The 25,234-nt window shown below is 38.9% G+C and overlaps 1 protein-coding gene across 2 annotated transcripts in view; it reads left to right on the top strand.

The window, feature by feature from the left end:
* Positions 1-3,883: 3,883 nt before the first annotated feature.
* Asah1 (N-acylsphingosine amidohydrolase 1) overlaps positions 3,884-25,234 on the top strand; it is a 31,471-nt gene continuing 10,120 nt past the window's right edge. For both annotated transcript variants that reach the window (XM_074054776.1, XM_020172515.2), the window contains exons 1-4: positions 3,884-4,042; positions 17,191-17,237; positions 22,785-22,875; positions 23,544-23,630. In XM_074054776.1, coding sequence (XP_073910877.1) covers positions 3,965-4,042; positions 17,191-17,237; positions 22,785-22,875; positions 23,544-23,630 — 303 coding nt within the window. In that variant the 5' untranslated portion in view covers positions 3,884-3,964. The remainder of the gene's footprint in view (positions 4,043-17,190; positions 17,238-22,784; positions 22,876-23,543; positions 23,631-25,234) is intronic.

The raw sequence follows: 25,234 nt of genomic DNA, 5'->3' as shown, positions 1-25,234 counted from the left end.
AGCTTAAATGTTCTTTTCCTTTTTTTTTTTTTTTAACAGTACTGGGGTTTGAACTCAAGGCGTACACCTTAAGTGTACACATCACCAGCTCGTTTTTGTGTTGGGTACTTTCAAGATAGGGTCTCATGATTTGCCCAGGCTGGCAAATCATGATCCTTCTCATCTCTGCCTCCTGAGTAGCTAGGATTATAGGCATGAGCCACCGGTGCCTTGCACAAAATGTTTATTTTCAACACCATCTCTGAATTCCTTGAACTTCTAGTAAAAATTTTCATGTATTCAGTATTTTATAAAATCCAAGTCATATATGTTCTGAGTAATATGGCATTATATGTGGTGTACTTCATTTAGGGTGGGGTGATTAGGTTGCAATTATTTTTAAAACTTTTAAAATAGATTATATTAGTTGTGCAAAGGGGTTCCATTGTGACATTTCCATACATGTATACAATATATCTTGATTAAATTCACCTCATCACTCCTACTGATCTCTTGTACCCCTTCTTAAAGCAATCTCAACAGGTTTCATTGTTCTATTTTCATACATGTGTATAAAGTGTTTTGACCATGTTCACCCCCTCCACCCCTTCCTTTTAGGTTGCAATGGCTTTTAATCAAGGCTCCACCTTGGAAACCTAGGAATGTTAGGTTGGAGAATAGAAGTCTATGGCTTGCCAAGAACTTCAGCTATTCCAGTAAACAATTTGATTACTTATGCTGACTCTTACATGCTGAACAGGTTACCCAAGTGTTAAACCTGATGCTTCTGTGCAGAATTTGAACCACCCTCCCCAAAGACATAATCATACATTTGTACATCTAAATACCATTTTCTAGGAATAGGTCAGTATGTTTAAAACTATTGCAAAGTTCCCTACAGCCACACATCTTGCCTTGACTTTCTGTACATTTCTGGTATTGAAGAATGAAGTAGGTTAAAAAAAAAGTATGAGTTAGAAGGGACAAAAGACAAGCATAAAATGGTATAATTTTAAGGAAGTAGATTTAAATTTCAACTTGTATTTAAAATAGGCTTTTGAAAGTTATGTGCATAATTAGATGAAGGTTGTACACAAAAATACTATGCCAATTGGCATGTTTTCTGCATAAAGATTCTGATTTTGCCATACTGCCTAAACACCAATGTCTACCCTCTCATGGGGGAAAATATGTTTGATGACATGTTTTAATTGCTCTCAATAGTATTTAAGGAGAATGATCCTCAAATCAAATAGGTATTTGATTTGGTAATAACTACCAAAAGATGTAAATTCTTTATTCTGACAGATTTATTTTAAGCTCCAAGGTAATTAAACATTGAACATGTGTATGTAATGTTACACATTCTCAGAGTGAACATCAGTTTCTTGTTTTTTTAAGTTTTTGGTATTGGAGTTTGAACGCAGAGCCTCATTCTTGCTATGTAGGTACTCTACCACTTGTGCCATGCCCCTACCTCTTTTTTGCTTTAGTTTTTCTTCAGATAAGGTCTCACTTTTGTACCAGGCCAGCCTTGGACTTCAATCCTTCTATCCATGTTTCCTGGGTAGCAGAGATTACAGCTGTGTACCACCATGCTTGGCTTATTTGTTGAAATTAGATCTCGCCAACTTTTTGCCCATGGTGACCTTGAACCTTAATTCTCCCAAGTAGCTAGCATTACAGGCAACAGCCACCATATCTGGCTACAATGACTCTTAATGGTCTTCAAAATCCTTTCCTTACCTGTTCAACTTCATCTAATTTTTTCCTCTTGTTCCTTCTATTCTGGCCACACCAGCTTCCTTACTGTAGCTGAGTTTTCACTTTTTTTAAAAAAATTAAAGTCCACCTTGTATTAAAAGGCCTTTATTTTCCAAGCATATTTACATGAATATAAATTATTTCCTCAGTTTGGGCTGTCATATACTATATAAAGAAATAAGTTTAAAGTCCTGAAGTTGCTGAATTTCATAATTTTTAAAACCAAGTTACAGCATTTCACTTGATCTTCACCAAAAGACTGAGAAGCAATCACTTACATAATTTAAAAATTTATTAAACTTATGCATAAAATTGTACATATGTATACAACAGGTTAAACATTTTTATCTTTTATGATAAAAACTTTTGAAGTCCTTTTGTCTAACTTTGAAATGTACAGTGACTTTCTCACTTTTAAGCCTTTGCACCAGTGTCTCCCTCTATCTGGAATATGCATTCCTGGGCATCCACAAGACTAACTTCTCTCCTCCTCCTGCTCAAATTTACCTTCTCAATGTCTATCCTACCTAGGCTGTTTAAAATTTTAACTGTTCCCTCTCAACCCTCTTGCCCAGATGGAGCACTGATTACCTTCAACATCTTATGTCATTTTCTTATGTGTTATGTTTATTGCCTACTTACCTAGTTAGCCTCACAAAGGAAGAACCCTTTTTGTCCTTTTGTTGTTTTTGCTCCCTGCTTATCCTAAGCGTTGTGGGGAAAAGCTGGGAACATTGTAGGTTTGCAATAATTTTTTATTAATAGTTATTTTTTTGAGATGGTCTCCCTATGTTACACAGACCGGCCCTGAACTCCTGGACTCAAAAGGATCTTCCTCCCTCCTAAGTAACTGGGCCTACAGGCATGCGCTGGCACCCCCTCTGATAGTGACTATTTTTATGATCTGCTTGCTTAGTGTTCAAGCAACCCAAGTTATTTAATCATGTGTTATGTTTCAAAACTTCCTCCTTAAAAAGTACATTTACCATCCCCCTCCAAATCTACATCAAATTCTCACTTCCCAACCTCAACAAAAAAGATTTAATTTTCTAAGGAAGTAATAAAAATGGGTAAAACTGCAATTTCACACACACACACAGAAATGCATTGATTCCAAGCATTGGAAAAAAAAAAAACAGACGGACATGAAGATTTTAGTAACAGTGTTCTGAGTTTTACTGAAACATTTAAAAGGAAAAAAAAAAAAAAAAAAAAAACTTCTTGAGATTTCGCAGTGTCTGAACCAGAAAGTGTAGCCCAGAGGTCAGGATTTCCTGTGGGGCTCTTGGACAGCTCAGCCTAACCAGCACGGTGCAGTCCTCCTTCCCACTCTTCTACCCATTTTCCAGGAGCAGGCTGCGCACACCAGGTGCGTCGGCTCCTCCTGGGTTTCGCTTGGCCGGGTCAGCCGGGAGAGTTTTCAGGAGTTAGGGGGACAGAGGCTGCAGAGCCGCTCAACAGGCACAGCAGCGAACGAAGGGCGGCTGGCTCCACCTGCCCACTGGGCCTGGGTGTAACAAAGGGCGAGACCCTGCGCCAAAGCCCCGGAGCATCCTGGCGGACCCGGCATCTCCTAGCTCCCCGACACCGGCGGCGGTCCAGTGACCCTCCCGCCCCGTCCCAAGGCAGCATGAATGACCTGACTGACTTGCTTAGGGCCAGCTTTCCTCAGACGGTAAAGATGTCGGGCATTCATTCCGTTCTGTTTTGAGACTAAGTCCGTTTTGTGGACTTTGGGTACCCAAAGGGCCCAGCGCAGACCCGACCAGTGGGTGGGTTTGGGGAAGGGGGGGTCCACTCCATGAACACCAGATCTCCGCCCCCAGGCCCGGGCCCCGCGGCCTGCACGCCCCTCCCCTGCGCACTAAGGTTTGCAGCCCATCCTCCGGGGCGGGGCTAAAGCTGGATCCAACCACTGCCCGCAGAGCGGGGGGGGGGCGGAAAACGCCGAGCCGCACCACGGTCATAAAGCGAGCACTGCCTTCTATGCTTGGGGTCTGTCCTCCAACAAGAAGTCTCCCTGTTCTGTCGCCCTTACTGCGACTCTGACACGCCACAGTCCTCTCTTTCCTACTCTGTCTCGCCGCGCCCCCCCCCGCCTCGCGTGGTATGGTCCAGTCGCGGATCACGTGGGGGGAGGGGTGCGGCCTGCTGGGTGGCCAAAGCGGTGCTCTGGCTGCGTTTGCGGGAGTCCCTTCGAGCGGCCTTAGGGGCTGGAGAGATGCTGGGCCGAAGTCGTCTCGCCTTTGTCCTCCTGGCCGCGGCCGTCACTTGCGCCGTGGCGCAGCACGCGCCGCCGGTGGGTGAGCTCGAGCCGAGGCGCAGATGGGGTTGCAGGTGCAGGCGGGGCTGCGGGTGCAGGTGTGGCGGGGTGGGCGAGAGTGAGGAACACCTGGTCGCGGGGAGCATCTTCTACAGGATCTGTGGTTTTGTCCGCGGGAGAGTGGGTGCATACCGGACAGGTGAGCCCCATCCTCGGTCGATTTGGGGCTGGCTGGAACAAGAACATCTTTTAGGGAAACCCACGTCTCCTCAGAATGGCTGGGTGTGTTTCGCGCACATTCTCCGGTTTGAGTGATAGTATTTGAACTACCAGTTCCAGCCTCTCGCATCCAGAACTCTTTAGGGGAAAAGTTCAAGCGACCGTTTGCTTGATGTCCTTGACATTGTCTGCCTAGTAACCAGGTGCTTTCCCTTAAAGAAGTTCCCTCTGGAAGCAGCGCAGAGGAAGCTGGCGCGCCCGTGGTGTCCCCACGCCCTGTCGTGGGAACGCCTGTCCCGTGGCCCTTTCCGCAAGCAAGTCACAGACTCAACTGCGGGAGACAGGGACCAGCCCTGACTCTTTCATTTTACACAAGAGGAAGTAGACCTGGAGTGAGAAAAGCTAGCCAGAGGTCACACTATTGTTTAATGAAGCATTCTTAGCTGGGTTCTTGATGTCCAGTCACGGCGCTCTTTCATAATTCATTTCTTTAAAAACAACAGGATTGCATTTTTCTCTGTCAGTAGATTAGATGATGAAGAACCTGGGCGCATCTGACCTGAGGCTAGATGAGAATGATACTGGATTGCTAGGAGCAGTATGTCAAAAGTAGGAGCAAGATATACAGTCTCTCTGTTCTTTTATTCCAGGAAGGAGAGACAGTTTAAGAATCAGACTATGATGGGATAGACCAGATTAAAAATAGAACGCAAAATAGTGCATACAGCGATATCAGTAATAGAAAAATACACAGTGTGTACATGTGGACAAGGATTGAAATATAAGGAAAATGGTTTACCTAGTGTGGATAGAGAATTAATTTTGATTGAGAGGGGTTGGTATTATGGGAATATTTTAAAGAATTTGATATTTTGGTACTGTTGATGACCTTCATCTAAAGACCCCTAGGAATATACTAATAGTTGAACAAATTGGGTGTAATGTTACTGGAACTGAAGGAGGATGCACACCCTGGCCAACTGTGGGTTAGAAAACACCTTTTACAGAATTTGGACTTTGGTTGTATGATTTGGGTGTACATCTAAGGAATCCAGGGCTTGCTGTAGATTGGATGTTTTTAGAAAGTGGAACAAATCTTGAGTAAAGAACTCAAGCAAGTGGCATTCAGGCCAGTGCCATTTGTGGCACCTGTAATTCTAACTACTCAGGCAGTGGAGATCTAGAGGTTCACACTTGGTACAAGTCTGGGCAAACAGGGAAACCCCTATCTCAAACAACAAAAATTTGGGTGTGGTGGCATGCACCTATCATCCTAGCTACTCAGGAAACATAAATAGGAGGGCACCTGCCCAACCATAAAAGCAAGATTATATTTGAAACACAACTACAGCAAAAAAGGCTGGTAGCATGGCTCACGTGGTAGAGTACCTGCCTAGCAAGGCCCTGAATTCAAACCCCAGTACCACCAAAAGAAAAAAAGCATTCACTCACTTAGCAGGAGAAGAGGGTGTTTGATATTTGGTGAGTTGTAGTGTCATTATTTTTGTCAGTGCTTAGACAGAATCATTAATTGGCCTTGCTTTGTGAGGGTTAGACTAGCTGATAATAATATTGAGGTCTACCTGTGAACATCAGAGTAGTTTCAGATGTCAGGGGCTACTTGTTTTTGTTTGTTCTTGTTTGTTTGTTTTCTTTCTTAATCTTGTATTTTTCCAGGCAACAGTGTTGTTTTATTGTTTATTTATATATTTATGTTTGCATTGCTGGGGCTTAAACCCAGAGCTTTGCACATGCTAGGCAAGCACTGTACCACTTGAGCTATAGCCCAAGCAAGATATTTTGAAAAGCTGTTTTCTAAATAAGAAGAGTGAACAGCGTTTCAATGAATTTAATAGTTCTTACTTAGATCAATGATTGTCAGAATCTAGTCTGTCCACTGTTGTCGGTCAGGAAAATGTTTCCACAGGTCTTTTAATGAAAGGAGAAAAGTAAAGCTATAAACTAAAACCATTAATTTACAATGTTAGCCTTTATTTTGATTTTATGAATTTCCAATTTTTGTTGTTAAAAATGTTCTTTCTTAAAATAATGGCAGAGATGTATGTTATGTGTGTGGTATTTGTTTTGTTTTAAAATCTCTACTTGGCAGAATGACCTGGGCAAGTCCTAGGAGCTAATTCTCAAAAGCAACTTTGGAACTGCATAGAAGTTTAGTGACTTCAATCATTATATGACAAACTGTTGTAGCCCCATGATAACAAAACATATTTCAAAATGATCTTCTTTTTCTTTTTATTGTAGTACTGGGAATCATACCCAGGGCCTCCCATATGCTAGCAAATGTTCTATTACTTGAGCTATGCCCCCAGCTATTTTGTTTTTATTTTGTTTTTGAGACACAGGATGCCTTGAACTCAAGATCTTCCTGCCTGTGTGTCCCGAATAGAGGCATGTACCTCTATTTACCTATGAATAATGAGGACCAGCTTTAAATAACAAATAAGTCACTTGATTTGGAATCTATGTAGGGTTTTGGTTGTGTGTTTTGTGTTTGAGGCTTTTTTTATAATATGCATATGACTCATGTCTTCCTGAGTTATTCTTCATTATTGAATTTATGAAGAGCCAAGTAAAAAATGGGAGTGACCTAAGCACCCTGAGGAATGTCTGGAGAGGGAGTATAGATGACTTCATACAGGGTTCTTTGGCCCTGTTAAGGATTTTGGAATTTATTCTGAAAACAATAGGAAGCTACTGGGTGGTTTTAAACAATATAAAAATTTGATGACAAAAGAAAAACGATTAATTTGGAATGGAGGAGAGCCAGAGTGAGTATGGGTGAACACGAGAGGACTATTGCAGAGAGAAAACTGTTAGAAGGTGGCACCACTGGCTGGGAGAGAAATAGGTGTTTCCAGAGAAAATCAGGAGGGAGAATGAGCAGAAGACAGGAATGGATGAGGGAAAAGGAGAGGGGTGTCAGCACAACCTACACATTTCTGCAGTGCTCACCTTTACCAATGGTGGCATCATTGCCAGGGAACACGGGATGGGAAAAGTTTGGGGCAGGAAAGTGAGGATCATTTTTGTTTTGGTTATGTTGAATTTTGGGTGGCAGAGAGATAATAAAGCAGGCTATTGAAACTGGTGCTTACATCATTAGCAACACCACCAACAACAGGTGTTGGCGAGGATGTGGGGAAAAAGGAACCCTCTTACACTGTTGGTGGGAATGTAAATTAGTACAACCACTCTGGAAAGAAATTTGGAGGCTACTTAGAAAGCTAAACATTGATCTACCATTTGATCCAGCAATACCACTCTTGGGGATATACCCAGAAGACTGTGACACAGGTTACTCCAGAGGCACCTGCACACCCATGTTTATTGCAGCACTATTCATAATAGCCAAGTTATGGAAACAGCCAAGATGCCCCACCACTGATGAATGGATTAAGAAAATGTGGTATCTATACACAATGGAATTTTATGCAGCCATGAAGAAGAACGAAATGTTATCATTTGCTGGTAAATGGATGGAATTGGAGAACATCATTCTGAGTGAGGTTAGCCTGGCCCAAAAGACCAAAAATCGTATGTTCTCCCTCATGTGTGGACATTAGATCAAGGGCAAACAAAACAAAGGGGTTGGACTTTGAGCACATGATAAAAGCGAGAGCACACAAGGGAGGGGTGAGGATAGGTAAGACACCTAAAAAACTAGCTAGCATTTGTTGCCCTTAACGTAGAGAAACTAAAGCAGATACCTTAAAAGCAACTGAGGCCAATAGGAAAAGGGGACCAGGAACTACAGAAAAGGTTAGATCAAAAAGAATTAACCTAGAAGGTAACACACACACACACAGGAAATTAATGTGAGTCAACTCCCTGTATAGCTATCCTTATCTCAACCAGCAAAAACCCTTGTTCCTTCCTATTATTGCTTATACTCTCTCTACAACAAAATTAGAAATAAGGGCAAAGTAGTTTCTGCTGGGTATTGAGGGGGTAGGGGGGAGAGGGAGGTGGCGGAGTGGGTGGTAAGGGAGGGGGTGGGGGCAGTGGGGAGAAATGACCCAAGCCTTGTATGCACATATGAATAATAAAATTAAAAAAAAAAGAAACTGGTGCTTAGAAAAGAGAGATTGGGAATCTAGGTGTAATATGATAAATTGAAAACACTGGTGTAGATGAACTCTCATAGAAAGAGCATATAAAAAGAAAAGAACTAGGCAGAGGCTAGCTGACTTTATCTGTATATGTCAGGTCAAGGGGAGATTGGCAAAGTTAAAGCAGCAGCCCAAATGGGATAGTAAGTGTGACAGAACACCCAGGGAAGAGAGGGGACAGGTTACTTATGTTGAATACATTTGAGGTGGGACGTGCCCATTCTGTTTGACAGATGAAAGATATTGGTCATCTTGCCCTGAGAATGTTGGGGGCAGAAAATAGATTACAGCAGGACTAGGAGTGATCAGAAGGAAAAGCACTGGAGTGGGAGATGACTGTTTTCAGTAATAAATCTGAGCAGATTCATAAGATCTGTGACGATGAAGCATAGTGACTCAAGTAATGAATTGCCGAATGAACTTATTTTTAATGCATCATGTAAGTAGTAACAGTTGATATTAGCTATTGAATCAGCATCAGCGGTGGTTTTCAGTTTTCCAAAACTCTCTCAAACCCTGTGTGGCTTTGCCAGTCTTACATGGCATGGGCTTTTCCACACTACAAAAGCACAGACCTGTTTGTCTCTCAGTTACTACTGCGTGCCCACCATGTGTCACATTCCTTTCCAAATGGTGATGATGGGTCAGTCAACAACATAGACAGGGCTGCTGTACTCTCGGAGAGTTTATTCACCTTCCTTTTACCTAAATCTTAGCAATTTAATAGGGTACCATCCCATCAAAACCTGAAAGACTCGCTAGAGTTGTTTAACTTCTTTTCTGTTATGAAAACTGGTGTGAGCTATATAATTTTTTTAAATTATCTTTCATTCTCTCTTTTTTATTTTTGAGAAGTCCATAAGGACTTTCAGTACTTTTCTACATTAATAGAAACAGACATTTCTTTAAGGTTCTCACTAACACTGCAGAACTCAAATATTTTAAGGAGCTGGGTAAGTTATGTCTTTTTTTCTTTTTTAATTAGGTGTGGTACATTCATTGAATCCTTAAATAATTTTCACTGTATTTTAAAATAATTTTTATTAGTGTAACTAAGTTTACAAAGTGAGGAGTTTTGTTGTGATATTTCCATACAGGCATGTAATTAATATACTTTGATCATACTTATTTCCTCTAATTACTCTCTCCCCCTACCAGCCTCCTCCCTTTTTTAACTTGCAATTTTTTAAAGGGGTTTTATTATGACCTTTCCAAATGTGCACAAAATTTTTATTTTCCTGTGTTATGTTCAGTAACTCTGTAGTTTTTCTTAATGAGTGGGGAGGACATAAAGACTGATTAATTTCAAAGAGGTTTAAGCTCCTATCAAATAACTAAAAAAAAAAAAATGGAGCATTCACTGACCCAGAAAATCTTTAGAAACCATTTTCCAGAGTTTCACACAGATAGAAATGTCATACTTTACATTTCCTTTTGCTCTTAGAAAGCAATACAAAAGAGAGGTAGGTGGCAAGACGGGGTGGTGTTGAGATCTTAAACTTGATTTTTTTCCCCTGTGATAAAGTAGCGTAGGATACCAGACTACATACTATCTCTACCTATCATCTACTTAAATTTTTACCTACCTTGATAAGGTTGTCTATTATTAAAACCATGTATAGTTAAATTTGGGGATAATAAGGAACTTCAAATAGAAAATGAGATCATCATAATTCTATTTCAGGGCTGCACATAGGTCTTGAAGGTGTTTTTCTCTTGGAGAATCCTCCCTTGAGGGTGTGAGGAGGTAGTGTTCTTTCTACCCTGCTCCCCAAACTAACTTGTCATCTAAATGACTTTGGTGTCAGTGCCTCCTGAGTGTACCTGAAGTACCAAAGTGTCAGTGCTGTGGCCTTACTTAATTTCACTGGCATCTACTTTTTATTCTTTACAGCCAGGTACTATGCTGATTTCATATCTGTATATTGCAGCTAGGATTATCACAGTTAACAACCTCAGCACTCCCACCTGTGTTGTTGCGATTGCTCTTTCGTTCTTACCTCTGGGCAGCTTGATTTCTCTCCTAAAACTTGGCAGAGCACTTTCAACTTCCCTCACAGTTGTATAGTAAGAAATGCAACTGTAAATGGATTTTTATATTGGCTTTGGAAATACAGGGCATACAAGCACAGTTACTAGGGAGGGAGAGGAGGCACTTTATTTTACTTATTTGCTGAGTTAATTCTAGTGACCATGAAAGCCCTGAACTAAGTGTAGGTTACTCTGTATTAGGAACCAAACTGCAGCATGAGTTTTAGACTTTTTTTGCTGTGGGAAGTTGTGATAGAGCAGGGGAAGTGTGGACTCTGATTCTGTCACCAGCTGTGTGACCTACAAATCACTCTTGGAGCTGAGCCTGCCATCCTGAACCTAACTATAAAATTCCTGATAGCTTGAAATTGACCAAAAGGATGTAAACTGGATGTTTGAGAGTCAAATTATATTTTAAAATACCAAAAGTTCTGAGAGTTAGAAGAATTTTGTATTGCATATAAAGTAAAGTAGAATTGCATTTATAATGTTAGTAATTACCCTTCTTACTAAATGATGTTTGGAAAATTCATATTTGTAAATTAAAATTTTATTGAGTAGGGTGCTACTTTTTTGGTATCCATACCCAAATTCACTAAACATGAACTAGTGAATTTAAAGTATTGTGCCCTCTATTGAGGTAATAGTAATTTAAAATAATTTTGACTAGCTTAGACATTTAAAAATGTCAGAGACTCTTTCTCTGAAAATCCTCCACATAATATAAATAAAATCATACAGTTTAAAAGATTAATATTTAAAATTTTGTGTAGCTGTACGTAGTTAAAGAAAATCAAGTAATATGGACAGACTGCCTCCTGCCTGTTCCTTCTGCGTTAGCTCCTCCCTTAGCATAGCACTTACTGTTCTGTCTCTAGTACAGTTACCCCTGTGTGAAATACAATCTCCCAGTGGCTGATGATGTTCAGAGTGTCTTTTTGTGTCCTTATTGGCCATTTGTATACCTTCTTTGGAGAAAGTCTGTTTAGGTACTTTGCCTGTTTCTAAATTATTTGTATTTCTGAGTTGTAAGATTTTTACATACTCTAACATGTCTCTTACCAGATACACAATATCCAACTGGCCATAAATGTGGGGTTTATTTCTAGAACCCCCAATTCTTTTCTATTGCTTATGTATCTGTCTATAAATAGTCTTGACTAGTGTAGTGAAGATTTACTGTTATTGTGGTTGTGGTGAGTAACTGTTACTGCAATAAAGGCTTACTGTACCTACTGTCATAGTAAATTTTTAAATTGTGTCCTCTAACTTTGCTCTTTTTCAAGATTGTTTTGGCTGTTTTTGTGTTGAAGTCTGCAGATTCACTTGAGGAATATTGCCATTTTAACAGTATTGAGTCTTCCAGTACATGAAAATGATGAGTTTCCACTTAAGTCTTCCTTAATTTCTTTGTATAGTGTTCTGCAGTTTCATGTGTATGGATCTTGCACTTCCTTGGTTAAATTTATTCCTAAGTATTTTTTTCTTTTGTTTTTGTTTTTAAGACAGGATCTTGCTATGTATGTGAGACTGGCCTCATACTCTCAATCCTCCTGAGAGTAGGGATTATAGTTGTGAAGCACCATGCCTGGCCTGAGTATTCTTTTGCTGGTATTGAAAAGGGAATTGTTTTTTTAATTTCAGTGTCAGTTTTCTCATTGCCACTGTAAAGCAATACAGTTGATTTTTGTAGATTGGTCTTGTGTCCTACAACCTTGCACTCATTAGTTCTAACAAGTTTTTAGTAGATTCCTTAGGATTTCTACATACAAGGTTATATATTACTTTTTTTCCAATTTAGATGCCTTTTATTTCATTTTCTTGCCTAATTGCCCTGGCTAGAACCTGCAGACATCGTTGTACCCTCTCCCTTTTTCTCACTTTCCTTGTTCAGTTCTAGATGATTTTACTCTTGCTTAGTCAATGTTAATAACATCATTATAATGATAATTCCATTTTCCATGTGTTCTCTGTGTCTGCTTCAAAAACTGAAAATGAAAACAGTAAGTAGTATTTAAATTGTAAAAACTAGTCCTTGTTCAGTGTGTTATGATTGCTTTTATTTTTCTATAAATAAAGCCCATATTCTGTGGCTGTTAAAAAATGCTCAAATGTTGACTGGGGCTGTGGCTCAAGTGGTAGTATGCCTTCCTAGCAAGCATGAAGCCCTGTGTTAAAACCCCAGTACTAAAATCATGTACCATTTTAGTTTATTCATATTATTATCATGCCTTATTTGTACAGATTTGTCTCCTGGAGTTTCTAATTGCTTGCTTGCTTTTTCTTTTACTAGAAGAGGAGACCAAACATGGTGAATTCCTCTTGTAGTTGCCACCATTTCTTATTTGCATCATATATTTCTTAATACTGCCTTTGTTTTTATTTATTTATTTTTTTTGGCAGTACTGAGGTTTGAACTTAGGGCCTGTGCTTACTAGTCAGGCACTCTATTACTTGAGCTATTCTGCCAAGCCCTCAATACTGTCTTTCTTTTTTATTAGTATATATTAGTTATATGGGGAGATTCATTGTGACATTTACAAATGTGCTTACAATATATCTTAATTAAATTCACCCCTCCATCATTCTCCGTCATCCCTCCTTCTCCCTTCTTAGAACAATTTCATCAGGATGGGACCTGTTTTATTTTCCTATCTTTTTTTTTTGTGATTGTTCAAGGGGGTTTCAACTCGTATTTTACATATGTACGTATTGTACTTTAATCAGATTAACCCCTTCTCCTTCTGTGAGTTACTCTTTCTCCATCTCCCTGTTCCCAGTTATTCAACAGTTTAGGGTGTTGTGTTATACTGTCTTCATACACAAAGGCATTGTGTTTCAATATTATTATCATTGTCTTTTCCATTTCTGCCTCCCCATAGTCCCTCATGCAGAGCCACTGTTACAATCGTGTTCCTTCTCCTTCTCAACTTTGACTTTTGAGCCTGGCTTACTTTACTTAACATGATGATCCCAGTTCCCTGTTCATTTTTCTGCAAACAATAGAATTTCATTCTTCTTTGTGACGGAATAATACTCCATTGTGTACATGTACTGCATTTTCTTAATCTGTTCATCAATTGTGGCCAAGGATGCTGAGCATTTTTTAATTTATTTATTGGCCATTTGTACTTCTTCTTTTGGGAATTGAATGGTATGTTCAGTTTACTTTTCCATTTATTCAGTGGGTTGTTGATTCTTTGTCTTTTTTTTAAGGTACTGGGGTTTGAACTTAGGGTCTACACCTTGAGCCACTCTGCCATCTCTTTTCTGTGATGGGTTTTTTTGAGATAGGGTCTTGTGAAATACTTGCCCAGGCTGGCTTTGAACCACAATCCTCCTGATCTCTGCCACCTGAGTAGCTAGGATTACAGGTGTGAGCCACCAGAGCACCTGCCTAGTTTTTTTTTTTTTTTATCTCCCTGTATATTCTGGTAATTAATCCCTTGTCAAATGTATAGCTAGCAAAGATTTTTCTCCCATTCTATAGGCTGTCTCTTCAGTCTAGTGACTGTTTGCTGTGCAGAAGCTTTCTAATTTGATTTAGTCCCATTTGTCAGTCCTTTCTCTTAGTTGCTGAACTATCGGAGTACTATTTATAAAGTTACTACCTATGCCTATATGTTCCAGTGTATTCTCTGTTCTTTCCTGTAATAGTTTCACAGTTTCAGATCTTGCAATAAGATCTTTGATCTACCCTCAATACCATCTTAAGAGCCATATGTATCAATATATCTTGAGAAAAATTACCAGTGCTTATCCACCATGCCAGAACAAGAGCAAAGTGAGCTTCAAATGTGCTTTTGGGGCAAAGTGTTATGTGGATTACTTTGAAATTGAATTAGATGGCAAAGCATTGTTACTATTTTTCAGTGGAATTGTCCTAAAAGAACACATGGGGACATTACCAAATTAAACACTAATCACAGTATTCCCAACTCATTGGAAAGTAATTGTCAGAAAAGCAAGAAAACTTAAACTATAATGTCTCATCATAGCAGAATATACTTAAAATTTTTTTAAAGTAAAATGAGAGTACATCTCTGAGTAGTTTTATTTTTTTTTAGTTAGGGGCTCACTATGTAACCACAGCTGGCCTCTAACTTGCCATCCTCCTTCCTCCTCAGGCTGCACAGTGCTGGGATCACAGGCATGCACCACTACACCTGGCTCCAAGTAGATCTTTTTTTTTTTTTTTTTTTTAAGCAAACTGTGGAAAGTCGTTTACCAATGGAGAGTTAACTAAATTATATCATCTCTTGTAGCAGCATAAGAAATGAGTCAGAGAAAATCGTTTCACCTATCTTTAAGTGAGAACAGTTGTCTGTAACTTTAAGGAGCAACTTCAGTCTTAGTTCCTGTAATCTCAGCACTGAGAAGATTGAGGCAGGAGGATCACAAGTTCTAAGCCAGCCTGGGCAACTTAGTGAGACCCTGAATTAAAGTTTTTTAAGAAAGGGCTGGGGATGTTAGCTAGTCGTAGAGTGCTTGCTAACATGTGTGAGAACCCACATTCAATCCCTGGTACCACAAAAAAAAAATGAAAATTATTTTGAGTGGTTTCCTGGGCTCTTAAAGTATTGATTCTGATCAATTGTTGGTAATTACTAGAAGATCAGTGCCAAGTTTGAAATGCCTGAAGAATTTGCTTCTGTAAAGTTTACTTAAAAATTATGTTTTCAAAGAAGTTGAGAAAATAGTAATTCAACATGAAGTTCTTATGTGCTACGATATGTAACAATTGGTAGTGGTAAAAATATCTGTGAGCAGAAAACAGCTGACTGGAGCAAATTACAAAACTTGAAAAAATGCAAGTGTTTAAGTTTATGTTGGTTGTTATTTTTCATTGTCAGAATGAAACATTGTGGTAAATATTGAAATCTGTCATGTGTTATTGAACCTCATTTGCTCTTGTAGAGGTAACTGTCATCTTTTCTGTGAATTTGTATCAGAAATAGAAGCTGGATTCTCCATATAACAGAGCAGTTGAAATAGACACACGGTAACAGCAAAACTTAGCAGTTTTCAAGCTCAGAGCTGAGACTGATTTTTTTTTTAACAAGAACTTTTGTTAACTACTATTATTGAACATTACTGGAAGTCAGCTTTTACTACAAATTTAATATTGTTTAATTCAACCCCAAATTACAAGACAAGCCCATAGTTATAAAATTATACTGTGGTAGGGTCATTTTCACAACAGTTAATGTTTGAATCACAAATGATGTGATTTATACTCCCAGTGTTACCAAAAGTTAAAACAAGACCTAAGAGCTCCATTCTTGCACAAATGTACAACAGATATATTTTCTGAGTTCATACTACATTCCAGTAGTTTCCTTTGCTACTCTAACTTCTCTTGTTATAGATTTATATTTTTTAAGAAAACAAATAAGTCATGTGCTGGTGGCTTATACCTGTAGACATAACTACTTGAGAGGCTGAGATTGAGAAGATCACTGTTTGAGGACAGCCTTGGCAAAATGTTAGTGAGACCCCCATCTCAATGGGAAAAAAACAAACAAACTAGGTATAGTGGCATGCATCTGTCATCCCAATAATAGTGGAAAGCATAAGTTAGGAAGATTATAATACAGGCCAGTCTGGGCAAAAAAGTGAGATTCTCTCTTCAAAATAACCAGAGCAAAAGGGCTGGAGACATGGCTCAAATGGTCAAGTGGGAAGCCCTGAGTTCAAACTCTGGTATCACAAAAAAAAATTTACTTTTATAGTGTTGGGATTCTGAAAAAGGGTAGATCAACACAGGTGCCTTCTGGAGCCAGTAATAAAAGAATCATAAATTTGAATGGATATTTTGGATAATTGTGTTAGGAGAAAATTCACCTTGGCCTCCCTAACTTAGGCTCATGCACATACACTCATTGTTTCAGGCAGTGACCTCAATGTTGGGGCTGCCTTCACATCAAGGATTATAGTCTAGTACTGCAGAGACATATTGCAGTGAAATGTCATGCTGTAGTCATGGAGATGTGTACAAATGCTGTGGGAGTGTAGAGGAGGGCATGAATATTTGGAGGTAGATGAAGACTTTACACACAAAAAAAGTATTCAGACTAAATGTTAGAAGATAGAACCAGAAGTTCACCAAGTTAGGGAACAGGCATCCTTGGTAGGGAACATGGCACACACACCAGCATGAGGGTGCTCGCGTGTGGCTGTGACTGTTAAGAGGAGTGTTGGGGGTGAGGCTGGGATGGTTATATTTTGGCCAGATTGTCACAGGCCTTGTGCAGTATGCCCTGAAAATCTGGTTTGAGATGCAAATCCCAGGGCGGGTTGCAATAGAGTTGACTAAGAATTTCAGGTAATAGTATATCCTATCAAGTCATTTACTGATAAGTCAGCCCATCTAATAGAAAGATTTTCCATCTCCCTTCTTACATTAGTTTTTCACTAAATATATTTGTAATAAAAGAATCAAGTTAGAACAGCTGGCACTTGTGAAAATTGTATTGAGACCTTAATAGTTTAGAAGTTTTCTTGAGAGGAAAGGCTTTCCTCTTTGAAAGGTTTTGAACTGAACATGTGTGCTGTGTCCCTTACCAAGGATGCCTGTAATCCCAGCACTCAGGATGCAGAGGCAAGAGGATTTTGAATTAGAGATCAGCCTGGACTACATAGTGAGAACCTGTCTCAAAAATAAACACATTTTCAAAAAGGTATCGAAATGGTCTAAAAGGATGACTTTTGTCTTTACAAACTGCAGTTTTTTTTTTCAGATAGCCTATTCAGTTTGTAAGCATTTATGATTGAAACTTTTAATGTTTTTGTTTGTCTTTTTAGTGGACAGAAGACTGCAAAAAATCAACTTATCCTCCTTCTGGACCAACGTGAGTAAACATCAGATAATCAAAACTCACTTTGATCTGTGCAGAGATTTTTCTGTATGGTATGTTCTCTCATAAAAATAATGATAGTGAATAGAAATTTCAGTTATGTCTTCCTTCTATCCTGAGACAAGGGTTGATTTCCCTTGGTTTGTACTTAGGCATTTGGCTAAGATCTTAGACAAATATGCAAATAATCTGTGATTAAAAAATGTCCATTTCTGGCCTGTAAAGGTTATAGGAAACAAAAGGTTTTGCTTTCTTCTCTAAATTCTCCTGTCTGCCAGCAAGTGTTTTTCTCATCTAAGACAAATGCATGGACTGTGTACACACTGAGCTGTGACTCTCTGGTGTCTGGATATAAGCTCCCAAATTACACTGAAACAGAAAAGCACAGGACCTCATTTGTGAGACATTCAGTGGATGAACCTGTTTGATAAAACTGTTGAGGACATAACAGGATTGGGAAACATAAGAGAAGGACCAATATCTTGTTTTAGTATGTCTGACATTATTTTAGTCTAAATTTTTTATCTTTCCAGTACTTCATGGCAAAATGGGCCTATAAGAAAGACAGCAGCTCATAGGTCCTAAGGGCACAGAGTAGAAAAGAAGGAAAGGTGTACAGAATGGTCTTTGTCCTATTCTTCCCTCTTGTTGGGGATGAGGAGAAGACAGTGCAACTTTAACCAGTAATGGTAAGATGTGCAGTTTTTGTCAGCACTACAAATTATATATATTATACCACTCTTTCCTAAGTTGTATGTACTAAATAACCTCTGTGCCAGTAACCTTGAGACACTGGATATCACCCTATATCCCATTAAGCACTTCTCTGCTGCTCATTGGGTACTTCCTATCCGCTCTCTTGTTTGCACATATGTTGTGTCACCTGGACTCATTTTCAAGCCACCTGCAGTGCCCCCAGGCAGTGTAATTGATGTGATAACCTGGGCATTGTAGATGCTAAGTCTGAAAAATGATGATAGAATATTTATTGCTTTTGATAAAGTAGAAAAACATGCTATGTGATTACTACTGATTATCAATTATTATTGATTGCATTGCAGTAACCCAAATTCTTTTTCTAATTTTTTTCTTTTTGGCAGTGCTGGAGCTTGTACTTCCTAGGCAAGTACACCACCATTTGAGCCACAATTCCAGCCCTTTATAACTTAGATTATTTTTTCAGATAGATTCTCATACTTTTTGTACAGAGCTGACCTCAGGCTTCAGTCTTAACCAGTGCCTCCTGGATATCTGGGATTACAGTTATGAACCACTATGCCCTGCTTATTTGCTGAGATGGGGTCTTGCTAACTTTTTTGCCTGGGTTGGCCTCAAATCATGATCGTCTTGAGCTCTGCCTTTGGAGCAGTTGGCATCACAGGTGTGAGCCATGATGTCTAGCCCCCAAATTCTTTTGATTTCACCTTTGCATCAATATTTGGAGGTAACCAATTTTAATGCTATCCTCAAGCCAATGCACCATCCAGCTCACTTCTCATTGCCCTGCTTTCAGAAGTCCTTTCTGTTGCCACTAGTGCCATACTGGCTTTATTGATGTGTCTCTTTGCTGTTGTCACTGCCCCAATTCATCAAACATTTACTGAATACCTTCCACATTGAAGGCCTTCTTTCCTCCTCCCTTTTATGTGTACTTGACGTGTCTATGAATTGATTGCTCTGCAGACTGTAAACCTTCCCTGATGGGTACTTAACTAGTTCCATATTGCTTTGTGTGTGTGTGTATGTGTGTGTGTGTGTGTGTGTGTGTGTGTATGTCATGGTATGTATACTTCTTTCCTTACCTTGTTATTTCTTTTTTATTTTTATTTTTATTTTATTATTCATATGTGCATACAAGGCTTGGGTCATTTCTCCCCCCTGCCCCCACCCCCTCCCTTACCAGCCACTCTGCCCCCTCCCTCTCCCCCCCACCCCCTCAATACCCAGCAGAAACTATTTTGCCCTTATTTCTAATTTTGTTGAAGAGAGAGTATAAGCAATAATAGGAAGGAACAAGGGTTTTTGCTGGTTGAGATAAGGATAGCTATACAGGGAGTTGACTCACATTAATTTCCTGTGCGTGTGTGTTACCTTCTAGGTTAATTCTTTTTGATCTCACCTTTTCTGTAGTTCCTGGTCCCCTTTTCCTATTGGCCTCAGTTGCTTTTAAGGTATCTGCTTTAGTTTCTCTGCGTTAAGGGCAACAAATGCTAGCTAGTTTTTTAGGTCTTACCTATCCTCACCCCTCCCTTGTGTGCTCTCGCTTTTATCATGTGCTCAAAGTCCAACCCCTTTGTTGTGTTTGCCCTTGATCTAATGTCCACATATGAGGGAGAACATACGATTTTTGGTCTTTTGGGCCAGGCTAACCTCACTCAGAATGATGTTCTCCAATTCCATCCATTTACCAGCGAATGATAACATTTTGTTCTTCTTCATGGCTGCATAAAATTCCATTGTGTATAGATACCACATTTTCTTAATCCATTCATCGGTGGTGGGGCATCGTGGCTGTTTTCATAACTTGGCTATTGTGAATAGTGCCTCAATAAACATGGGTGTGCAGGTGCCTCTGGAGTAACCTGTGTCACAGTCTTTTGGGTATATCCCCAAGAGTGGTATTGCTGGATCAAATGGTAGATCAATGTCTAGCTTTTTAAGTAGCCTCCAAATTTTTTTCCAGAGTGGTTGTACTAATTTACATTCCCACCAGCAGTGTAAGGAGGGTTCCTTTTTCCCTGCATCCTCGCCAACACCTGTTGGTGGTGGTGTTGCTAATGATGGCTATTCTAACAGGGGTGAGGTGGAATCTTAATGTGGTTTTAATTTGCATTTCCTTTATTGCTAGAGATGGTGAGCATTTTTTCATGTATTTTTTGGCCATTTGAATTTCTTCTTTTGAGAAAGTTCTGTTTAGTTCACTTGCCCATTTCTTTATTGGTTCATTAGTTTTGGGAGAATTTAGGGAGGAAGCAGAAAGCGAGCTTACCTTGTTATTTCTGCTGGATTTCTTCTACCTCACTATCATTTTTTCCTATACCAAAATATCCAGCTCTGCTCTGATCCTTCTCTTTGCTGAACTGTGTATAAATGAATCTTGGTGTCTAGGAGACAAAATCACATTCATGTATCTTTGAATGACAAGCAGTCTTTCTGTCCTTGTGAGGTCATCCTTTTCAATCAAGCGTACAAATTTTGGTGGCATCCAAAGGCAAGTGTGAAGGAGGAAAGGGACACCCGTTCATCCTGCCTGACCAGTCACATCAGTGCAGACATTCAGGGAGTGATAGCCACACCATCTGTATCCATCCAAGTCACATTAAGCATTTCTTTTCTGCTGCTCACTGGGCGCTTAGCATCTGCTCTCTTATTTGCATGTGTGTGTTGTGTCACTTGAACTAGTTTCCATACCACCTGGAGAACCATGTGGACTCATCTGATTGACATTATGATCACCTGGACATAGCAAATGCTAAATCTGAAAAATGTTGCAACGATACTTACTGTTTTTAGTAAAGTAGGAAGACATACTATGGTGATTGCTATTGTTTGAGCACCAGTGCTGCTGAGTATTTTTTTCATATTTAATGTAATCCTCATTGCTCTCCTTATTTCTATAGGAAATTGAGGTGCAGAAAAATATTTATTGAAAGGTAAAATGTGGGATTATGTTAAACTTTCATTATAAAAATTTTGTTAATCAGATAAACCAGTTCTCAAAAACTTCTGATTAGCAGAAGTTATAGTATAAAGTTTCTCAGATCTCACCATTTCTACAAAACTGTAATTCCTTCCTGTAGTAAACTCCTGTCCATTTCCTCCCTGAAATCCTTGAACAATGTCCAAGACTCTGAACAGAAAGATAACCTGGAATTCATAGCAGTTGTAGGGACATGATGGTTTTCTTGGGTGTCATGAGGGAAGAAACAGCTGATTGGAGTTCATATGTAGAACATATATCTTATGACAGTGCTGCCAACACGCATAGCTCCAGTGGGCCACCAATTTGTCATTGCTACTAGACATGGAAACCCAAATGCTTGCTTATGGATAGGGAAGGTTGGTAGCATCTGCCCGTAACAAGGGTAACATATTATTGAACTGGGAACAGAATTTTGCATGTGAAATTATGGGCAGTGAAACAATTTGTTGTGATGAAAAGCTTTTTTTCTAACATTTAAGTATAGCATTTCATGTAGATACTAAGGAACTGGGGAACTTGAAAATGCTTTGAGAAGAACAAAATTCATTCATTGTGATTTGTTTAAATGTATGTTTCCAAAATTGAGTATGCTTCTGTTTGCTACCTAAATCACAACACAAATTGCTGCTGGTTAAGTTTCATAAAACCTTATGGGTCCCGAAATTCAGCTTCATTAATTAGAGAAACAAATATTCATGACAGTAGTATACAAAGACCACAGCAGTTGATTTTTAGGAAATAACCCATCCCTTGCTCTAGACAAAAGTCTAGGTAACATGTTGGTTTAAGAGCCTGGTAATTTTGCAACACACACCAGAGTATACCTACCCTTCTCTAGAATAGAGCAATAAGGAATCTAATGATGACTGTTTTTAAGTATAGCTTTGCACTGATAAATCACTGGATGCTACACCCTTAGCAGCAATTTCAGTTTAGTTAAAGTGCCAGGAAATGATGAGCAGGAGTATTCATTCATTCAGTTCGTCCACTGAAAAAATACTCCATAGATAAGGGAGTATAAATTACTGTATGTAAGTTAAAGAGTAGGAAGTTAGAGAATGGATATGACAGAATAGTACTTGGCCTTGGACTTAGTACAAAGAAACGAAAAGAAAAGAAGTATATACTGGGGAAGATGAGTTTCTGAGAATCATAACGGTTGTTGAAGCCAATCATAGGAAGCTCATATTTGTTGCCACTCTGGGGCTTAAGAGATGACCTCACTGAGAGACCATCACTAGAGAGAAAGATTTAGCAATCATGTTAGACTGATCAAGAGAGAATTCTGAGACTAGAAAACCAACTAGAGAAGTGTCCAGGCCTGGACTAAATCCTATACGAAATCAGATATTTAGGAAGAAAAAAGAAAGGTAGATATTTTCCATCAGCAATATTTAGGTTATAGCTCTTGAGCCACAATTGATTCTCTTACATATCACCAAATTATATTATCCTTCCAGATTCAGAATGTATAATTCGTGTGTGTGTGTGTGTGTGTGTGTGTGTGTGTGTGTGTGTGTGTGTGTGTTTTGAGACAGGTTATCAATATGTAGCCCAGCCTCCCAATTGCTGGTTCAGGCATATGCCACCACACCATGTTCAGAATGTATAATTCCATTCCAAGATTTCTGTAATGTGCAATGGAGGGCAGAAGCACTGGATGCAAATTAAGGTGAGCACTTTCTTTACAAATTTTGGTTTGAGTAACCAATTTCTATTAAGAATATATGTCAAAAAAAGAATAAATGTCAAATTTATCCTTACAGATATAGCTGTCTAGTCTAACCCCCTCAAAAAACAACTTTCAGTATTTCAAAATAGTATACCTCTCTTTACAGCTACAGAGGACCAACTTCATGGTACACCATAAATCTTGATTTACCACCCTACAAAAGATGGCATGAATTAATGACTCACAAGGCACCAATGGTATGCAATGATTCTTGAATCTTCTCTTTCTACTTTTCTGAATATAATTATATTTTTAAAAAAACATTTCATGAAATTACCCACCAAATAGTTGAAAGGTGTTTTTAATATTTTTCTGCTGTGTTCAGTAGTGATAGAGGAAAAGGTAACTTCTTATTCTTTTTTGTGAGACTTTGCCTTCTGATTCTTTCACTTTCCATCATCTCCCTTTTTTTTTCTCATTTATTCATATGTGCATACATTGTTTGGGCCATTTCTCCCCCAAATCCCCCTCGCTTTCAGGCAGAATCTGTTCTGCCCTTATCTCTAATTTTGTTGAAGAGAGAGTATAAACAACAATAAGAAAGACAAAGCGTTTTTGCTAGTTGAGATAAGGATAACTATACAGTAGGGAGATTCTTAGCATTGCTTCCATGTATAAATGTGTTACATTCTAAGTTGATTCATCTCTAAATCTCCCTTCTTTTAAGTAGTTAAAAAGCAAATATATTTGAAAGATAAAATTATCCTTATGTGTTAATTGAAAATATTTTCAAATAGTACTTTCTATTTGATTTAACTAAATATCTGTAAATAAAAAAGGTCTATATCTGTTTTCATTATACCTATATTAATCTTAAGTCTCAGCACTTCTTTATATCTTTTAAGTGTTTTATTTACTTTTTCAGATAAGAGTTATAGTGAATTCCCTGAGGAATATGGTAAATACATTTGTGCCAAGTGGAAAAATTGTGCAGATAGTGGATCAAAAGTTGGTAAGAAATATTTTCCATGAATTTTAAGCACATACATACATACATGTGTGCACACAGAGTTCAGAATGTCTGGAACTTATGTAAAGGAATAATTCAGCCACTTCTCAGGAACTTCAGGTATATATGCATTTATTCTAGACCACTGCCAAAACGTGAGGGACTTAAATTCTTGGCATTGTTAATATTAGAGTAATATGACACAGAGGATGGCACATTTTGCAGTTAACTGCTATTTGATGTATAGACTATTTTACAGAGCAATGAACAGGTATGTGTATTTCATCTGGGAATATGGAATTACTTGCCCTTATGCTTGGGTTTGTAAGTATGCTATTGAATATTTGGTTTTTGCTGAGGGTGTAACTCAGTGATAGAGTGCCATGCTTAGTATGTGGGGAGCTCTGAGTTTGATCCTCAGCATCAGAAAAAACATAAACAAAACAATAACAACAAAAACACTTGATTTTTTTTTTTCCTGTGCGTACTTTGCCCAAGTATCTCAGGGCACTCGGGTTTCTTTGGGTATGATCAAATGACATCCTCAGCCCAGCCCTGTATTCTTTCAGGTCCCCTCAGTAGCTGTGACCCTTAAAACTCAATTGAGTTGAGTGCTTCTTATGGCTGTGCAACACTAGACCATTACATTTCCTCCTAGTCATTCAGGAAGACTCCATATCTCAGTTTCTTTTAAATGTAGGTGGAACCAGTGGAAGTCTTAGGGCCTGGCCTTTAGAACCTTCCAAGCATTCCTCATTGCCTTCTTTCTCTTCAGGGTGTGGAGGTCAAGACCCTAAGGCAGATTTGGGGCACTAATGACATTTGAGGTTGAATAACTTTTTGTTATAGGAACTAACCTGTATATTTTAGGATATTTTAGCAACATCTCTAACCTTTACCTACAGGATGCTGGTAATATCTTCAGTTGTGACAACCAAAAACTTCCTGAGACATTGCCAAATCTCTCCTGGTGGGCAGAACTGCCCTGGTGAAGAATCATTGTCCTAGAAGCTGGATGATCTGGACCCCTCTGTAGAGATTATGACACTTGTGCCTGCCAACCATCAAACCTGTTAACTCATGTTAAATTCTTAGCTTTTGGTTAAGGCTATCCTGTATATTCATACTTACCAGAGTTCCCCAAAATAAAAGTTGGTAGGAACAAAAGAAGAATAGGCATCCACATACCCCATGTGCTCTAACTCCCCTTTTATTATAAATGTTAGTTGGAAAGCAGCATTGCAGTGTTTTGGTGCCATGCTTCAGAACTGATTGGGTTTTAAGGCTTGAATCAGTCGAACACCTTGGAACTTCAGTTTTCTCATTGGGAAGAATATTAGGTACTAATGATACATATTTTATGTGGTGGTTGTGAGGATTAAATGACATAGGCTGTATAAAGCATCGTGTTTGATGTCGTAGTTAATAAATATGCACGAAGCTGTATTTGTTAAACTGGCTAGAACACTACATTTATGCATTGCTTTGAATTCACAGGAAAAATATGCTTAGTTAGATCACATTATCCAGAAAAAGAGAACTTGTGAACTTTAGTCACTTTGTCTCAGCAAGAGGATGTGAACTTAAATTGTGATCTCAATGTTAGT

Source organism: Castor canadensis, chromosome 14 (genome assembly GCF_047511655.1).
Source record: "Castor canadensis chromosome 14, mCasCan1.hap1v2, whole genome shotgun sequence".
Lineage (NCBI taxonomy): Eukaryota > Metazoa > Chordata > Mammalia > Rodentia > Castoridae > Castor > Castor canadensis.
The sequence above is the reverse complement of the archived record's forward strand: the minus strand, read 5'-3'. Positions and strand labels throughout refer to the sequence as shown.